The sequence below is a fragment of the Capra hircus genome, chromosome 16 (assembly GCF_001704415.2).
Source record: "Capra hircus breed San Clemente chromosome 16, ASM170441v1, whole genome shotgun sequence".
NCBI lineage: Eukaryota > Metazoa > Chordata > Mammalia > Artiodactyla > Bovidae > Capra > Capra hircus.
In genome coordinates this window covers 66,079,368-66,096,470 of record NC_030823.1, presented here as the reverse complement: position 1 = coordinate 66,096,470, position 17,103 = coordinate 66,079,368, and the positions used below count along the sequence as shown (strand labels likewise).

The following is a 17,103-nucleotide window of genomic DNA, read 5'->3' as shown; positions in this document are numbered from 1 at the left end:
AAAAGTAATGTTACAGACTCCGCAGGTCAACTATGTCTGTCACCAGAGAACGATACCAGTGATCATCACTTTCATCTCATAGACCCATTCTTTTCTAATCTAAGTAGTATTAGTTCATGCTTGGCTTTGAGCTTTTTCACAGACATTTTTAACCTTATCATTTCAACAAGTGCCAAAACAAGGAGAGCAGTGAAACTTCAAAAGTACTACTAGAGATCTGTACAATCATACCAGAAACAAACATCATGATTCTTAAAAAAAAAAAAAAAGACATGGTACAAATATATATTCTAAGTGCACGTGAAATAAGCCATTAAACAACAGACTTCCCTGGTGGTCCAGTGGTTAAGAATTCGCTTGCCAATGCAGGGGACACAGGTTCAGTCCCTGATCCGGGAAGGGCCGACATATCACAAAGCAACTAAGCCCATCCACCCCAACGACTGAGCCCAAGCTCTAGGGCCTATTTGCCATTAACTACTAGGTACACACGGTGTAACTACCGAAGACCTTGCACCTCGAGTCTATTCTTCAACAAGAGAAGCCACCGCAGTGAGAAGCCCCTGCACTGCAGGAGTAGCCCCCACTCGGCCCACCAGGGAAAGACCCCGCACAGCAATGAAGATCCAGAGCGGCCAAAAATAAATAAATAAATAACTGTTAAAAAACCACAATACAGTCAACTCTGAAGAAAAAAGACAATTCATGCAACTTAACCACTGCTAACTAACCGTCTGCCAGTGACTCTAATGTAATTCAGGCAAAGGCTAATTTTTTTTTTAAAGAATGTAAGCCTAAAAAAAATCAAGGTCTGGGTAAAAAAATCTGTCACAGGCCAAACAGTTCAGAAGGTTCCAGGTCTGCTCAAAACTGTCAATCATTAAATGAAGTAACAGGGTAACAATGTTGGTACTCTTTGGAATAAGCCTCCTATGATACTTGTAGAGATCACTGATAAATCAATAAATGGAGTGGAGGAGGAGTAATGAGCTCCCTTCATCCACTAAACATAACTCTACTGTATAAGAATAACGCCCCATTTTACACATTTAATATCTAATTTACAGTACATATTAGCACAGTGGCAACATATATATTATATATGTATATATTTATATATGTGTAAATTAGAACATTATTTTCCAAAATTGACTAGACTGTATATATAAAAGTCTATACACACACACATATCAAGGAGAAGACTTTTTAAAAGATAAAAGGATTTGATTCTCTCCTTTTTGGTGGAAATGTATTTGGGTTCTATAAATGTCAACCTGTCTTGGTTTCTTTGGACTTCGGAACAAACCAGCTAGCAGACTTTGAAAATCGAACCTATTCGTACGTGGAGGAATTTCTGTGATGCTGATATTATATTCTGGAAAAGAAAAGATCCCTCTGGTTATGGTAACCAAGTGAAACCTCACGAAAATGGTAACATTTTGGCTCTATCTTAATGTACAGGTAGGACTTTGACAGTCTGGATAATAAGGGGGAAAATGGCACTGATAAGACAGATGACTTGGGAAATACACAGAACTTTACAGGTATGGAAAGCATACATCTAAAATAGTTAAGTTAGAAAATAATGAAAAGGCATGCTGAGGCCACAAAAAGCCTTGAATCAGAATTCGAACTAGTACATATAGAGCAATTAAGGAATTTTACACAAGGGGAATAACACAGTGTCTGCCTCTTATATACACTTAATATTAATTGGAAAAAAAAAACTAATAAGTAAATGAACAGTGAATGAATGCAAATTGTGATTCCGAAAGGATAATCTGAGGTAATATACAAGACAGATCAGAAATATGAAAGATATCCCAGGAAATATACAAACAAAGGTATCAGGATTCAGAGAATGAATCACTTTGGATAAGAATAAATGGAAAGAGAGAGACTAAGTTCCTTGTGATGAATTAGGTAAAACAATTAGATTGTAAGGCTAATGGCAATGGGACCATAAAATAAAAGATGAGCTATGCTGCAAAAAAAGAATCAACAAAAATTGATAGAGGGTGAAAAAAGTGTCCTCAAATACTTACTGACTACTTATTGTATTAATATATAATAAATTATCTCATGATATTACCTTCTACTCTTCTCTCTATATTCCCACTCTCCAGACATTTTTAACTGCAATTCTATAACTGAAATAATTTTAATTGAACTGTTTAATAAACACAGAGGTCATGTAAGTATAACTAGTAAAAAGCATACAGGTAGAGGAATAAACTTAAAAAAACACTTCTAAAACGAAAAAGAAGGATGAAAACTAAAGGCTAAAAATACTTGTAAGGTCTTGAGAAGAAAAATTGAGAAATGCTTAGTGGCATAAGTCTGACAATTTAGTAATGTTCTATTGCTAAACACAAAGAAGGAAAAGCAGCAATGAAAGCACCCTCCTGTGACAAATGGCTTTTAAGTCTATTTTATTAAGTTAAAAAAAAAAAAATACAAGTTCTGGTAGCATTTCCCTGTTTCAACATTTTCAGTATAATCTTGAAATGAAAAGTTTTCTAAAATCATGAATGTACTTTACACGCTATCAAGCTTCAAGGATAATTTCAAGCAGGACTAAAATCAAATGTATATATACTTTTAAGAATAATTATCCAAATTTAAATTTCTGAGAAGACATGTGTAAAGTAAAGCAACAATATAAAAATAGAAACCTTGCTAATATTGTGTGATTTTTACCAAAACAGAGATCTAGATTTGCTTCAAATTAGGTACGTAACAACTCTTCGCACATCACGGCACACATCTTTTAAGTTAAGAAAATTACAACTCTGCTCACAAAACTTACCATACAAAATATTACACACACATATGTATGTATATATACATACACATATGTACATTTTTTCCCTAACTGCTAGCTACATGATGTCAAAATTTTAATAGTCTTGAGGCAATACACTCCAATAGATTTTATTACAATGAACAACTTGGGAATAAATTCTTGGAAATAACTTTCTTTGAACGGAACATTTTTTATAGTCTCTTTTACATCTCAAAAATTTTTTGACTCTCTAATCACAAGCATAAAAAGAGAAACACAGCTTCCCTGGTGGCTCAGTGGGAAAGAATCTACCCACCAGTGCAGGAGACATAGGTTCGATCCCTGACCCTGGAAGATCCCATGTGCCACGGGGCAACTAGGCCCGTGCACCACAATTGAGTCTGCGCTCTAGAGCCCAGGAGCCACACATACTGAGCCCATGTGTGCAGCTACTGAAGCCCATGTGCCCTAGAGCCTGTGCTCCACAGCAAGGAAAGCTATCGCAACAAGAAGCTCGAGCACTGCAACCAGGGAGTAGCCCCGGCTCACCGCAGCTAGAGGAAGGCCCGTGCAGCAACAACAAAGACCCAGCACAGCCAAAAAATTAATACACACTTAAAAAAAAAAAAAAACGATTTCATTAAGCTTATGCTAAGAAATACTGCATTTTAATTTTAGATAAGGAGTATTTTAAAATATTTACCAACTGTGTTAGCACTCTAATATCAAATGAATGATTAGCTGCTTGAGTATTTCCTCTAGAAGATTTTTTCTGAAATGACACAGAAATTTAAAAATTAGACTGTTGAGATTGGAGTGAAACATAAAAGATAATTTAGGAGCTATCCAACATACACTGAGAGGAGAAAAAAGTCTTACTATTTGTTTTACATTAGTCTTTTCTATAGGTACATTATTTTGTGTATTCTATATTCTACAAATTTAATGTATACCCTTAAAAACCATTCATCTCCTACTTTTATTCCTCTAAAGCAAGGATTCACAAACTATGCCTATGGATCAAATCCAAACTACCTCTAGCCTTCGTAAATAAAGTTTTACTGGAACACAACCAAGATTGTTCATGTATGTATTATCTGTGGCCACTTTCACGCTACAGCAGAAAAGCCGAATAGCTGTAAGAGAGAACACATGGCCTACAAAGTCTAAAATATTTACTACTTGGTTTTTTACATTAAGCTCACTGAGCCCTGCTCCAAAGGGGGAAATCACCATAGTTCCTCTTCAGCCCAAAGATATTTTAGAAGACCCCCCATACACACTCCTTATAAAATGGCCAAACTTAGTATGTAAACTGTTATCAGGGCAGAACATACGACTTTAGTTTTAAGTAAGCAGATTGCAAAGTAGAAATCAGATGAAATTTAGATGACACCCTCTCCTGCAGGTTTCAAAATTCTTATGATTTCAGAAATAATCTACCATTTTCCGAGATAATCATTTGCCCTTTAGTTTCAAAGACCTTAGAAATAAGAAGTAGATAAAAATTGTTTTCATGAAGGTAAGGCCTAAATACCTAAAGATAAGTCAGCTTTTATTTTTCCTTAAGCACAAATAATTTCATAAGATGACTTTCTCGTGACTCACCTGTCCTTCTAATAGGTCACAATCTTCATCTTTAACTTGCCCATTAATCAAATAAATACCATTTTCTATCTGCTTGGCCCAGCGTGCAAGTCCATTCTTAAAAGAAACACAACGTGAACATCTTTCAGATATAACGCCATCTCAGTTAAACTCCCTTGAGTCTACATTTTCCCACCTAGTACACTAAAATATTAATGATAAATATCCCTAAGTTTCAATAAAGTGGCATTTAAATTCAGTATCATGAACAACAAAAAAGTATACCCCCAATTTTTAGTACCTTACCCATATTAAATAATAGTTTTCTAATCTTTTTCCCAAACTAACATACATATCACAGATTTAGGTGGCTTAATCAGTCAAATAAAATTCAGTAATTTCTGTTAAAAAAAGTAAGAAAAGAGAAAGCACCTCAAACAAATATATAAAACAGTATTAAAGAGGAAACAATAAACCAGCTCCATTTACCTCCTCAACAGGAAAAAAGACAAAAAAGCTATGAACAAAAGAATGGTACAGAATTATAAAACATAACTGGAAGATGGAAAACAAAACTAAGAGGAAGATAGTTCCCTGTGCTATACAGTAGGGCCTTGTTTTTGTCCATTCTATTTATAAAAATTTACATCTGCTAATCCCAAACTTTCAATCTATATGCAATATCCTATGACAGATCATAATGGAAAAGAATGTGAAAAAGAGTATATATACATGTATAACTGAATCACTTTGACGTACAGTAGAAATTGTTGTTCAGTCACATAGTCATGTCTGACTCTTTGCAACCCCATGGACTGCAGCATGCCAGGCTTCCCTGTCCCATACCATCTTCCAAAGTTTCCCCAAATTCATGTCCAGTGCATCAGTGATGCCACAGTACAAATCAACACATTGTATATCAACTATATTCCAATGAAAAAAAATTGTTTTAAAACTAAAGATGAACACAAACAAGACCAGTGTATTTTTTTACATAGTTATATTTTACAATGTACATGTGCTCAGTTGCTAAGTCACGTCCGACTTTGTGACCCCATGGACTGTTGCCCACCAGGCTCAGACTTTGGCCATGGGATTTCCTAGGCAAGAATACTGGAATGGGTTGCCATTTCCTTCTCCAAGACAATGTACATATTACATGTTAATTAACATATATTTATGAAGCACTTATTATTATGCTAAATATGGTAGTATGATGACATTGTCCCGTGTCTAAATTTCTAATCTGGCTGGACTAACAAATTAGTTACCTGTAACAATATTATAATTAGAATGCAATTTCAAAATTCTAAAATGAACAGCATAGTCAACCAGAATAAAGGCAGATCATCTATTCAGCAATCACTAAAGAAAATTCATTTTATTCTGATACCTTTGTATTTTTCTCCAGAGTATAGCTGGCAGAAGTAGTAGACAGCGGGACGTGAATATTAACATAAACTGTACCCTCTAAGGAAAGCCATGAAGCTGATAGTCCATTTTGATACTTCCAATCTGCCGGTTTTGCAGAACTCTTTAGCAAAGGAGAAGAAAACATAAGATACGTGATTAATGTAAAACACACGGAGCAATAAAACATCATAAAATGTATAGCCTAGTAATTCATACAAGTTGTTATCCAACATATTTGGCCAAATTCCTTCATCAAAGAGCAACAGGTTAGAACTAAATAAAAATAAAGCATGCATTAAAAGTCTGGTGTTCTTCAACACATCCCAGGCAATCCTGGCAACTCCCTCCCCCAGTGAAAGGCTGGTTTAAAATTCTGGCAAGTCCTCTGGTCCTGTAGTTGTCATCCGCAGCTTTACCAGAGTCAATTCTGAAGCTTCTGATGTGGCATCAATAACCACTGAGCAACTATATGAGGTGCCAGATGTTTTCCTTCTGTCCTATCCCTGCTAACAAAATACTGCAGCCACTTTTCCACTCCGTTTTTTCAACACCTTAGCAAAGGATTAGTTTGGATTCCTCTGAGTACAGACAGTTTGTTTAGGCACTGTGGCTCCCACAAGCCTAGAGACTCTTACTACAAGCCTCTCAAATATAATTCTGGACCTATAAACAAGATAAGGAGAGCTTAACAAAAATATTCTAACATTAAAACAGAACAAAAATTTTGCTGGTCTGCAAAGAAATTAAGCATATTTCAAAATAAAAAACTATGGGTGCTTGTGGACATCAATAACAGACAGCATTGAGAATTATTAAAACAGAAATTTGATTTTCATTTAAAAATAGTTTGCAACACAGAAAAGTCTTTATAAAGAGAACTTTTTCTTACCTTTGGATCATGAATATCATAAGTTCGACAAAATATTCTTTACTAATTAAGGATAGAAATAACCAAAAAAGTAAAAAAAAAAAAAAAGCAATTCTTAATAATCTAAAAAAAGACCCATCCAAAAATAAAACCAAAATATATGCATCCAAATTTTTACAAAATCATACCACTTCATGGTATGACACTTAAAGATAGGTATACACACACACATATATATGCATACATGTGTGTATGCAAGTATATATACTTTTATATATATAAATTCCTTTGACTATAATACTTTGGATACTTTATTTCCTACTATTTATAAATCCTGCTCATCCCAATGAATAGAATGATAGCTCTTACAAAATTGTCCTCATATACACACCCTTTTTAACAAACAGGAGTGCTGTTATGAATGGAGACAAGCCTGGAATGTTTACTGGGTCAAATGGTCTGTACAGGAAACATTCTAGTTAAATATCAAAGGAGTTAAGAGCTCAGCTTCGGTAGGAATGACCACTTATTTGAATTTTGTCTTTGGCAGGTCCTAATTTACTGGACCCTTACATTGCTTCACTCCCTTGGCAAAACTGCCTCATGCTTGGGAATTACTTGCCCTGCTAACATGTAGAGGAAAGAAGCTACTGCTGCTGCTGCTGCTAAATCGCTTCAGTTATGTCCGACTCTGTGCAACCCCATAGACGGTAGCCCACCAGACTCCCCGTCCCTGGGATTCTCCAGGCAAGAACACTGGAGGTGGTTGCCATTTCCTTCTCCAACGCATGAAAGTGAAAAGTGAAAGTGAAGTTGCTCAGTCGTATCCAACTCTTCGCGACCCCATGGACTGCAGCCTACCAGGCTCCTCCGTCCATGGGATTTTCCAGGCAAGAGTACTGGAGTGGGGTGCCATTGCCTTCTCTAGGAAAGAAGCTAAGAAGGCCCTAAAACTGGCTTCTAGAGTCACCTGATCTTGGCCAGAGAAACAAAAATTTCCAGCTCAGTGTAACTGGGCTTTGAGTTGAACATTTTATCTACAGGAATTGGAGGTAAGCAATATAAAAGCACTACTTTGCTTAAGCTATACCTCTCTGTAGGGGACCTGGTGCACTTTAATGTACAGGGGTAGACAGCTGGTGAAGCATTCAGAAGGCCTAGTCCCTGCCTCCTCTCTCAAACTCCTTACAACATGAGACACAATTAACAACCACTAACACTATTCTTATTGGCAGTTCTATTTACATGTTATTTACAGAAAACTTACAAATGATTTAAATAAACATTTGGGTAAAAAAGTTGCAGGAACATTACATTGGTATCATATAGTTTAAAACATGAACACCTAAATAAAAGATACTTTTTTGTAGAAGAGCAAAAGTGAAGTATAACTCGTTCCGAGACATCCTCTTCTGTGAAATTCCAGAGTCTCTTTTTATTCACAGATTTTTCCACAGCAAATACTAGCTGAAAAAAAGGACAACACAGTTGAATGCAAAATAAAAGAAGAAAGGAAAGTGCAGAAAAAGACAATTATAATAATCCTAAGGTCCCATTTAGCTTTAAAATTTCATGATCCTATCATTAAATTTTCTTTCTTTCAAAAGAAAGAGTGCAACTGATTATTAATCATTTGAATTCCATTTTTAAAGATAAATAAAAATTGGGTATTAAATAAAAAAACATAATTCACTGTCATTAATGATCAACTGAACCCAATTTGGGGCAACTGAGCTTCCCAGGTGGCGTTGGTGGTAAAGAACCTGCCTGCCAAGCAGGAGACGTAAGAGACACAGGTTCGATCCCTGGGTCAGGAAGATCCCTGGAGGAGGGCATGGCAACCCACTCCAGTATTCTTGACTAGAGAATCCCCTGGATAGAGGAGCCTGGTGGGTCACAGTCCATAGGGTCAAAAAGAGTCAGACATGATTAAAGCGACTTAGCACGCATGACTTAGCACCCATGCAACATTTAAGTGACGTATGAAGATTTCATTTAATTAGAATGAGAAATGACAAGTGATTTTTAGCCTAAAAAAACGGAGCATATCACGCATTTGGTCTTTCTTATTTAAATGTCACCAAAAATGTAAGGCAATATACAAGGGTACATAAAATACAGACTAACACAAATTATAAGTGAGAAAATCAGAAATAAGGACATAAATCTATGCCACAGGTAAAAATGATAAAAATGCATACTTGATATGGGGAAAGGGTTCATAAATTTAGCTCTAAGCTTTCTAAAAATACTGTGCACGAAGAAACCTAATTTGTTCCCTAATTCACATGGTCCATAAGCTAAACAGTTGATCAGAATAGGCACAACTTTCTTGATAATGATATCAAAAGAAATTTCTTCAAAGACAGTATTATGTGATACAATGAATAAAGCTCTCTGCAATGACCTTATGGGAGACTGTGACAAGTTTTACAAGCTTACTTCATATCATATCCTCAATGCAGGCCAATGGAAAGAAACTAAAATGCTACAGTTTCTGAAACAGAGCATTTCTAAAATCTTATATGCTTCTTAGAAACAAGAGATACAGAAAGCAAGAAGGAGGAGGATCTGTCTCTCTCTAGCACTGAGCCATTCAATCCAATGCAAATCACAAAATGATGCACAGCAGTGGACATAGGTTACATTTCAAAATGCCAAATAGGGTGAACAACTGTGAAAGAGGTATACTTATTTAAAATGGTAAAAATGGTACAAGGTTGAATAACTTGCCAGGGGAGGGATTATCATCTCTTTCTTCCTTTACTCCCATAGGTACAAATATCAAAGGTTTGAAGGTGGGATTTTTGATGGGATAGAAAGTTACAAAACTGGAAGAATCTGTAGCATCTGGATTCTGAGCAGTACGCTTTTTACTAGAGAAAGGGTTTTGGGGATTCTGGTGGGTTTTGCACTTCTCAAGATAATGTGGTCCCCTTCTTTCTTGGGGTGGAAAATAAATTTGTGAAGGCTTATCTGGATTTTTAAAAGATATTTATTTGGTTGCTTTGGGTCTTAGTTGCCCTGCAGCCTGTGGGATCTTAGTTGCCCACCCAGGTATCGAACTTGCATCCTCTGCATTGGAAGGTGGACTCTTAACCACTGGACCTCAGGGAAGTCCCCTTATCTGGATCTTGAGTACTAAAAGAGATGCAAGCTGGCTATCCAGAGCTTGCTTCAGGTTTGGGCTTAACGGGAAACAGTTTGTGGACCCTTATATTTACCGGTAAACTATGTTACCCAATTGACTGACACTGGAATTAAACAAAAAGTAAGTGATTTGTGATAGATACTCTGTCCAGAAATAAAGTGTCTGATTGCCATTACTTTATGTCTTATTCTCAGGATCCTGAGAGAACTAAAGAGATGAAGAATTACAAAACATTAATTTCACATTAAGGTAATCACTTGGAGCTAAATGGGAGTTCTAGCAAAATACTGCTATTGCACAATAAAAATTGTTAATCCTCTATAACTTGTTTCACAATAGTAAAAAATTATCTTTAAAATAAGGAATATTTTTAAAATATATAGCTTTGATTGAAAATATATATTGACATATATTACAAGATACTAAGCAAGATACTAAGCAATTGGGTGGAAAAGGCTGTTTTAACATAATCTCATCATAGAGAATTAATCTAAATGTGTCTGCTGCTGCTGCTGCTAAGTCACTTCAGTCATGTCCAACTCTGTGCAACCCCACAGACAGTAGCCCAAGAGGCTCCCCCGTCCCTAGGATTCTCCAGGCAAGAACACTGGAGGTGGTTGCCATTTCCTTCTCCAATGCATGAAAGTGAAAAGTGAAAGTGAAGTCGTTCAGTTGTGTCCAACTCTTAGTGACCCCATGGACTGCAGCCTACCAGGCTCCTCCATCCATGTGATTTTCCAGGCAAGAGTACTGGAGTGGGCTGCCATTGCCTTCTCTGCTAAACGTGCCTAGGATCACTGTAAACATATACAACAATTAAGATGTAACTTTGAGAATGTTTGCTATTTCAGACTTACTCTACGCAGGGTATTTTGAAATTCACTTCCCATTTCTAAAGCTGTAATAATAAATACTCCAAGAACTAAAAGTCCCCCGGGTAGCATCCTGGATACCTAAAAACAGAAATACAGCATTAGCTAACAAAAGCATTTGACATTATATGCAACCTGTGTTTGAGAAGCTAAATATTAGATCAGTAAATGCCTACCTAGTACCAACTATATGCATAGCACTGAGATGAGGGCTTTGAAAAAACGGTTAAAATATTGAGAAATGGATGATAACCAAGATGAATGAGGTGTCAATCTTCCTAGAGTATTCTAAACTTTCTACCTTAAAACTACCTTATAAATAAAACCATTTAATAATGACACCCTTTAGTTACAGCAATAAACGAACTTCTTTCTCAAAAGATCAAAGACTGAAATCTCTACTGAATTTTTCAGTGACTTCCACTATCAACTAAATAAACAGATTTTATCTTAGGCTGGTATTCTAGACTCTCTAAAACCTGATAGATCTGATATGCAGAGCCTCATCTGACACTACTTCCCATGAAACATTCAAGCATCAATCACAAACTTCTCACTGTTCTCCACACATATGGCTAGGTTTTCTAACTCTATATCTTTCACTCAGCCTGGAAGGACTTTCTCTTGTACATCTACATGTCGGAACTCTACTGCACACCTCAAAGTCAGCTTGAGGAAGCTGTCTTCCTCGATCCTTTGATCTTCAAACTCATACAGAATTTCACTACAGTTTTCCCATGGAACTTATCTCATGAACCTGTGCTATGGTAATGTGTGTACCTTATTTGTTAATCTGGGAGCTCCTTAATAGAAGAACTCAACTCTCAACTACCTCTGTATTCCTATAATATCCAGCAGAGTCTGGGATTTGAAGAGAGGGAGTACAATTTAAAAATCCATGGTTTCCTATTGTTTAGATTTATCTCAATTTAAAAAATCTTATTGATATTGGGTATTTATATTATTTACAGCTTGTCCATACGCTTAAATAATAAATGGTTAAAAATCCTAGCAAGTTTCTGTGTCCACAGGATTATCTGCTTATAATAAATCTCTTGAAGTGGATAACCAGGCTAAAAAGTTATACATTATTTTTCAGGATTTTGACACATACTACCAGTTTGTCCTTTATAATATCTAATTGTCCTTCCATCTGATTGTGGCTAGTTCCTCATGCCACAGGTATTGCTTCCTACCAGCTATACTCAAGAGATCAGAGTGCTCTGGTTATCTTTTATGTACTTAATGTATACACAAAGTTTTCTGAAAATTAGATACCATAATCTAACTCCTAATATATTTGTATTATGTCTGCTGATGTGGGAGAGCTGGGTTTGATCCCTGGGTGGGGAAGATCCCCTGGAGGAGGGCATGGCAACGCACTCCAGCATTCTTGCCTGGAGAATTCCATGGCGAGAGGAACCTGGCGGGCTATACAGTCCATGGGGTCGCAAAGAGTCAGACATGACTGACAACGAAGCACACAGCACATGTTTGCTGATAGCTCCCTCTGATTTCATAAATTCTAAATACTATAGAGACACAGCTTGACCTACAAAAACAATGAAATTTTCATATTTAGCAGGGGGAACCTGCATATCTTTTCAAAATCATAAATAAATAAAATTAACCATTTCTTTCTAGAGGCAAAAAGGCTATACACCCTGCCCTATAAATTTTATGTTTATAATGCATATAGATTTTTTAACCATTAAATATTTAATATTTCACTAGATCATATTAAATAGTTAATGGATTAAAAAAAAAAAACCTAAACACTACCTCCCAAAATAAATGCAGATAAACAAGTATGTGTGTTTGAAGATTTAAAGCTAAATGGAGAAGGAACTAATTCTATTTTTACCTTACTTTAACACTGTTCATTGGATGATATAATCCAACTCACTTTTAAGTGAATTTACTCATTGTTTCCTTCACCCACCCCAAATCTGTTTCTTCTTTGTGTAATGGCACCACCACTTTCCTGGACACCCTGGAAAAAAGTCTCAGTAACCTTCTTCTACTCTCACAGTCTCTCTTTACTGCCAGTCCAGTTGGTCACTAAATCATCTTAATACTAGCTCTTTCTCTGAAATGTTTTGGCAATGAAGTTTAGCCCTCTGCTTCAGTTTGTTTATTCATCCATTCACTTATCCTTTATTCTGGTGTCTCATCACAAACCATGGGAATACTACGCTTGGCACTAAGGATACAGCCGTAAGCAAGAGAGACATGACCCTTGTCCTCATGAAGCTTAAGGGTCTAGTCACTAGGTAATGTCATCTTTTCTTGAACTATTACTATAATTATGTTTTCTGCTCTCTTTCCAATCTCCCTACTCTCCATTTGCACTGTACCAAGGCACTGAAATTACTCTCTCAATTCTTGGCACAGCAATCCTCCAAATAGGGAGCTCTGAAAGTCTACCGCAGAGTTACTGGCTCCCAAATGAACTCCTCCCTTCCCAGGATGACTGACACTTCAAACCATCCATAAACTGTCCCCATACAGTCTTAAGTCTAAACACATTCTTTAATATACACCATGCTTCAATTATACCCAGTTACCTGCTATTCTAACACACCTTTAAATTTCATGCCTTTGGGTCACTTATCCACACCTTTGTGCATTCAATGTCCTCCGTGACTTCTACCAGCAAAGTCCTATTCATCTTTAAAAAGTCCTATTCAGAGTGTTCTGTGAAGCTGTCTGAATCCAACCACTTATAGATATTTGTTCATCCCCTACTCTATACTCCTATAATACCGTTCTACTGAATCTCATTTGGTAATAATGTTTTTCACTTTGGTTAAAATGTAAATTCTAAGGACATTAAAAAAATTTTTAACCATCATTTTACTTTCTCAGTACCTAGCTTAAGTCTTTAAAACAATCTGACCAGCAACAATATTATCAATAACTAGTATTATTTTAAAGTATAGAAAAATTAGAAATAAGCTAAATTAAAAAACACAACAGATAAAAGTCAACAGTGGAAAAGCACAGCATAATAAGATCAAAGGTTTTCAAGTCATGTTGCCTGGGTTCAAATCCCAGTTTCACTATCTGTTATATTAATCTTGGGTGAATTACTTAACTCCAAGTAAGAAAATGCTTTTTTAAAAACTAGATACAAGTAATCAACAACAAAAAAATATAATCGTGAATGAAACACAGCAGAAAATTCTCCTAATTTTTTATATACTATTCAAGTTTTGAAAACTTAAGAATGAGTACTCTGAAATCCTAGTCTAGTAACCTGAGAATAAAGTATTTTTACTTTGTTAGGAAACACAAACTTAACTAAATAAGAGACAAACATGATGACCTGGTGGGCATGTTCTGTGGCCCATTCTTCATCCAAGTTATCCAATTTGGCTTTGGAATCTTTGGGGCTCTCATTCTGTTCTTCTCTGGGTGGTGTTCTCGTGGCAAGAATCACATAATCCTTTTGTGAGGAACACTTAAAAACAAATTAGAAAAGCTTACTAGAGGGAAATGTCACCGAGGAATGCAAAGCCTTCATGATATGCAAAAACTGAGCAATATTCATAGCAGCTTAAGTTGTCAATACCTGTGTTATAATGGAATGAATCTACAGGGAAACCAATTTTGATGGACAGCTCTACAGCATTTACCTCACGTGTTATCTTTCAATATATTTAATACTAGCTCCTTATTTATTTGGCATCATGAATACAAACCATGTAGTGGTCCTTTAAAATGGTTTACTAGGCGACGGAAAGAACTGCATTTTAAAAATGTACTTATTTATTTTTGGCTGCGTTGGTCTTCTCTGCTGTGCGTGGGCTTTCTCTAGTCGCAGTGCACAGGCTTCTCAATGCAGTGGCTTCTCTCACTGTGTAGCACGAGCTCTTGAGCAGAGGCTCAGCAGTTACGGCACACAAGCTTAGCTGCTCTGTGACATGAGGGCTCTTCCTGGACCAGGGATCAAACCCCTGGCCCTTGCATTGGCAGGCAGATTCTTAACCACTGGACCACCAAGAAAGTCCCCTAAACTGTACATAAACTAAAAGATGACATGTTTGGTCAATTTTCTAGTTAATTTATTTTCTAAGTAATCTCAACAGATTAGATAATTCAACAAATATAAAATCCCTGGAAAATAAAGTAAGAAATGACCTTGTGCATCTTACTTTCACTGAAACAATGGTAGTGGGGAACTTGCTTATGTGGTCCACAGAAAAACAAAGGGGGTGTAGGACAGATAACCGAAGTGTTATTAGATGGATGTTCCTCCGTTTTAATAGCGATTAAATGCTAACCAAAAGTGGGAATCCTGACGATAAAATAGGGGAAAATTTACTAGCTCAGACTTATTACAGTGAAAATCTCCTACAAAGAAAGAGTAAAAGTACAAGGTAGCATGACGTTATCCTCACACATGACCTGAAATCCTAATCGTCAGTGTTACCCTGGAACAGAAAAGAAAAAATGGAAGAGAAATTATTTCAATAAAAGTTATTTCCAGAATGTTACACTGAAATGAACACTGGGAACAGGTAGGCTCTGATTAAGAAAACTCTTTGCTTTCATAAAATCTATGATTTTGAAAAGAAAAAGAAACTGACTCTGAGAATAGGAAACAGGTAAGCCTGAAAGCTTGAGGGGAAGGAGAGAATAGTGATGAATAGGGAAAAAAGAGAAAGAAGCAAGTAGAATACTGGCAGGAATGAAAAGGCAGCATGAAGAGAGAGTGGAATTCTCCCTAAATTGTGGGAGATTTACATGTGAGATGGCAGTTTTGCTGAGAAACGGGCTACGTGCAGTAAGGCAAGTCTGGAAAAAGGTATTTCTCCCCGACCTTTTACCTTTACTGATTACATCTCTGACTTTTCTTCCCTTCAGTTTTTAAAATAAAGGGAAGTAAAGATCCTTAAATAAAGGTTTCTAGCAAAAAGAATCCCATATTAGATGTTAAGTAACCTGAATCTAAAAGAAGTTCAGCCAGAGAGGCTACCTGGCTGTCTGGTGAGAAGCCTCATGAGGCTTATGAGAAATCAGATTTGTGAAAACTCTTTGAATGTACCTGTCTCTCAGGGCTACACTGACACTAACTAAGCACATTCAGAATGATGTTGAAAACGAGAATACCATGAAGGGGTATGAGCACATGGATTCTCTGCAGAGTGCATTCTTCTAAGTAGACAACATAGGATATCCAATTATAAGAGAACGTAGCTTAGGAATGTGCACAGAATCAGAACAAGGAACGTTAATTATGCAACTTGAATGTTCCAAAGCATCACGCTAAAATATCCAGGAGGAAACCTGTCCCAACAGACCTTTATTTGTTATTAGGCCTCAAAATCAATCCTTGGAACATAGTGCACTCTCCCCAAAGAGAGTGAAGATGGAAGCAGCCGGTACGCCTGCATGACTCTCTCTGTCTGTTCACTGCTGTGTACTGCTGACAGTCCTCCCTGCTGATTAACACATCCTCCCATCAATCATAAAAAGTCAGTGGGTGCCTAGGCTTTTTAAAGTAATTCTCCAAACAGTTGTTCCATTTTGTGTTGCTTTTTAAGACTTAACTCTAAGAGGAAAATAAAATCTGTCTAATTTCCAAATTTCTCCCAGTCCCTTCCCTCCCTCTCCAGTCAATCAATATTAAAAAAAAATATTCAGTAAATGAGTGCCATGGTATGTAATAAAATATATGAGCTGTATTTGTTACAGGTCTGAGATGAGACAAACCCAAAATAAAACTGTCAAAAGCTACTTATAAAGAATTCGACAACCTGGAATTAAAGATTAGAGGGGAGTAAAAATCACTTTGAAAAGACAATGAAATGTGAATAATCTGGTCAGTAAAATTCTAATTTTGGAGTTTTTACCTTATAAGTTACTTTTACATTATCAAAAGGGAATGTGTTCTGACTTGGGCAAACCTGGGTTACAGTCTTCTTCATTCCATCCCTTCATCACCTAAGTTGGGTTTACTACTAAATAGAATATTTTAACTTTAAAGTAAACAAATTAGTTTCATCAATACATGCACAAGAAAAGATACATACCTGTCCTATTAAAAGACCAGAGACAAAAGCTTTTTCCTGGAGATTGATGTTTGAAAGATACTGGCCAACAGTCTCTTCTACAATGTAGGTTCTTCCCATTATTAAGAACTAATTCAACTTCCTAAATTACAAGGAAATATATACAGCATGTTTAGGCAAAAACCAGACTTTGCAATGGCTTTTCTTATAGGGGCAATATAGAGAAACTGTACTAATTCTCAACAGAGAGTTGCAGGAAATGACTCCCAATCAACTACAGTTGACATGAGCAATAAGCCTAGTCCCATATCTCAGAAGATATGGAAAAGGAAATGGCAACCCACTCCAGTATTCTTGCCTGAAGAATTCCACAGACAGAAGAGCCTTGTGGGCTACAGTCCATGGGGTCG

General features: G+C 36.4%; 1 protein-coding gene across 3 annotated transcripts in view; it reads right to left on the bottom strand.

Annotated features, from left to right (window-relative positions):
* The window catches only part of C16H1orf27 (chromosome 16 C1orf27 homolog), a 38,526-nt gene that overhangs the window by 17,222 nt on the left and 4,201 nt on the right, over nt 1-17,103 (bottom strand). Inside the window, exons 2-9 of one of the 3 annotated variants that reach the window (XM_005690983.3) lie at nt 16,715-16,835; nt 14,005-14,139; nt 10,662-10,757; nt 8,014-8,120; nt 6,675-6,711; nt 5,766-5,906; nt 4,394-4,489; nt 3,489-3,557 (exon numbers count right to left, since the gene is read on the bottom strand). In XM_005690983.3, the coding sequence (XP_005691040.1) occupies nt 3,489-3,557; nt 4,394-4,489; nt 5,766-5,906; nt 6,675-6,711; nt 8,014-8,120; nt 10,662-10,757; nt 14,005-14,139; nt 16,715-16,813 (780 nt within the window). In that variant the 5' untranslated portion in view covers nt 16,814-16,835. The remainder of the gene's footprint in view (nt 1-3,488; nt 3,558-4,393; nt 4,490-5,765; nt 5,907-6,674; nt 6,712-8,013; nt 8,121-10,661; nt 10,758-14,004; nt 14,140-16,714; nt 16,836-17,103) is intronic. The other 2 variants (XM_005690986.2, XM_005690987.2) reach the window with 2 other exon arrangements.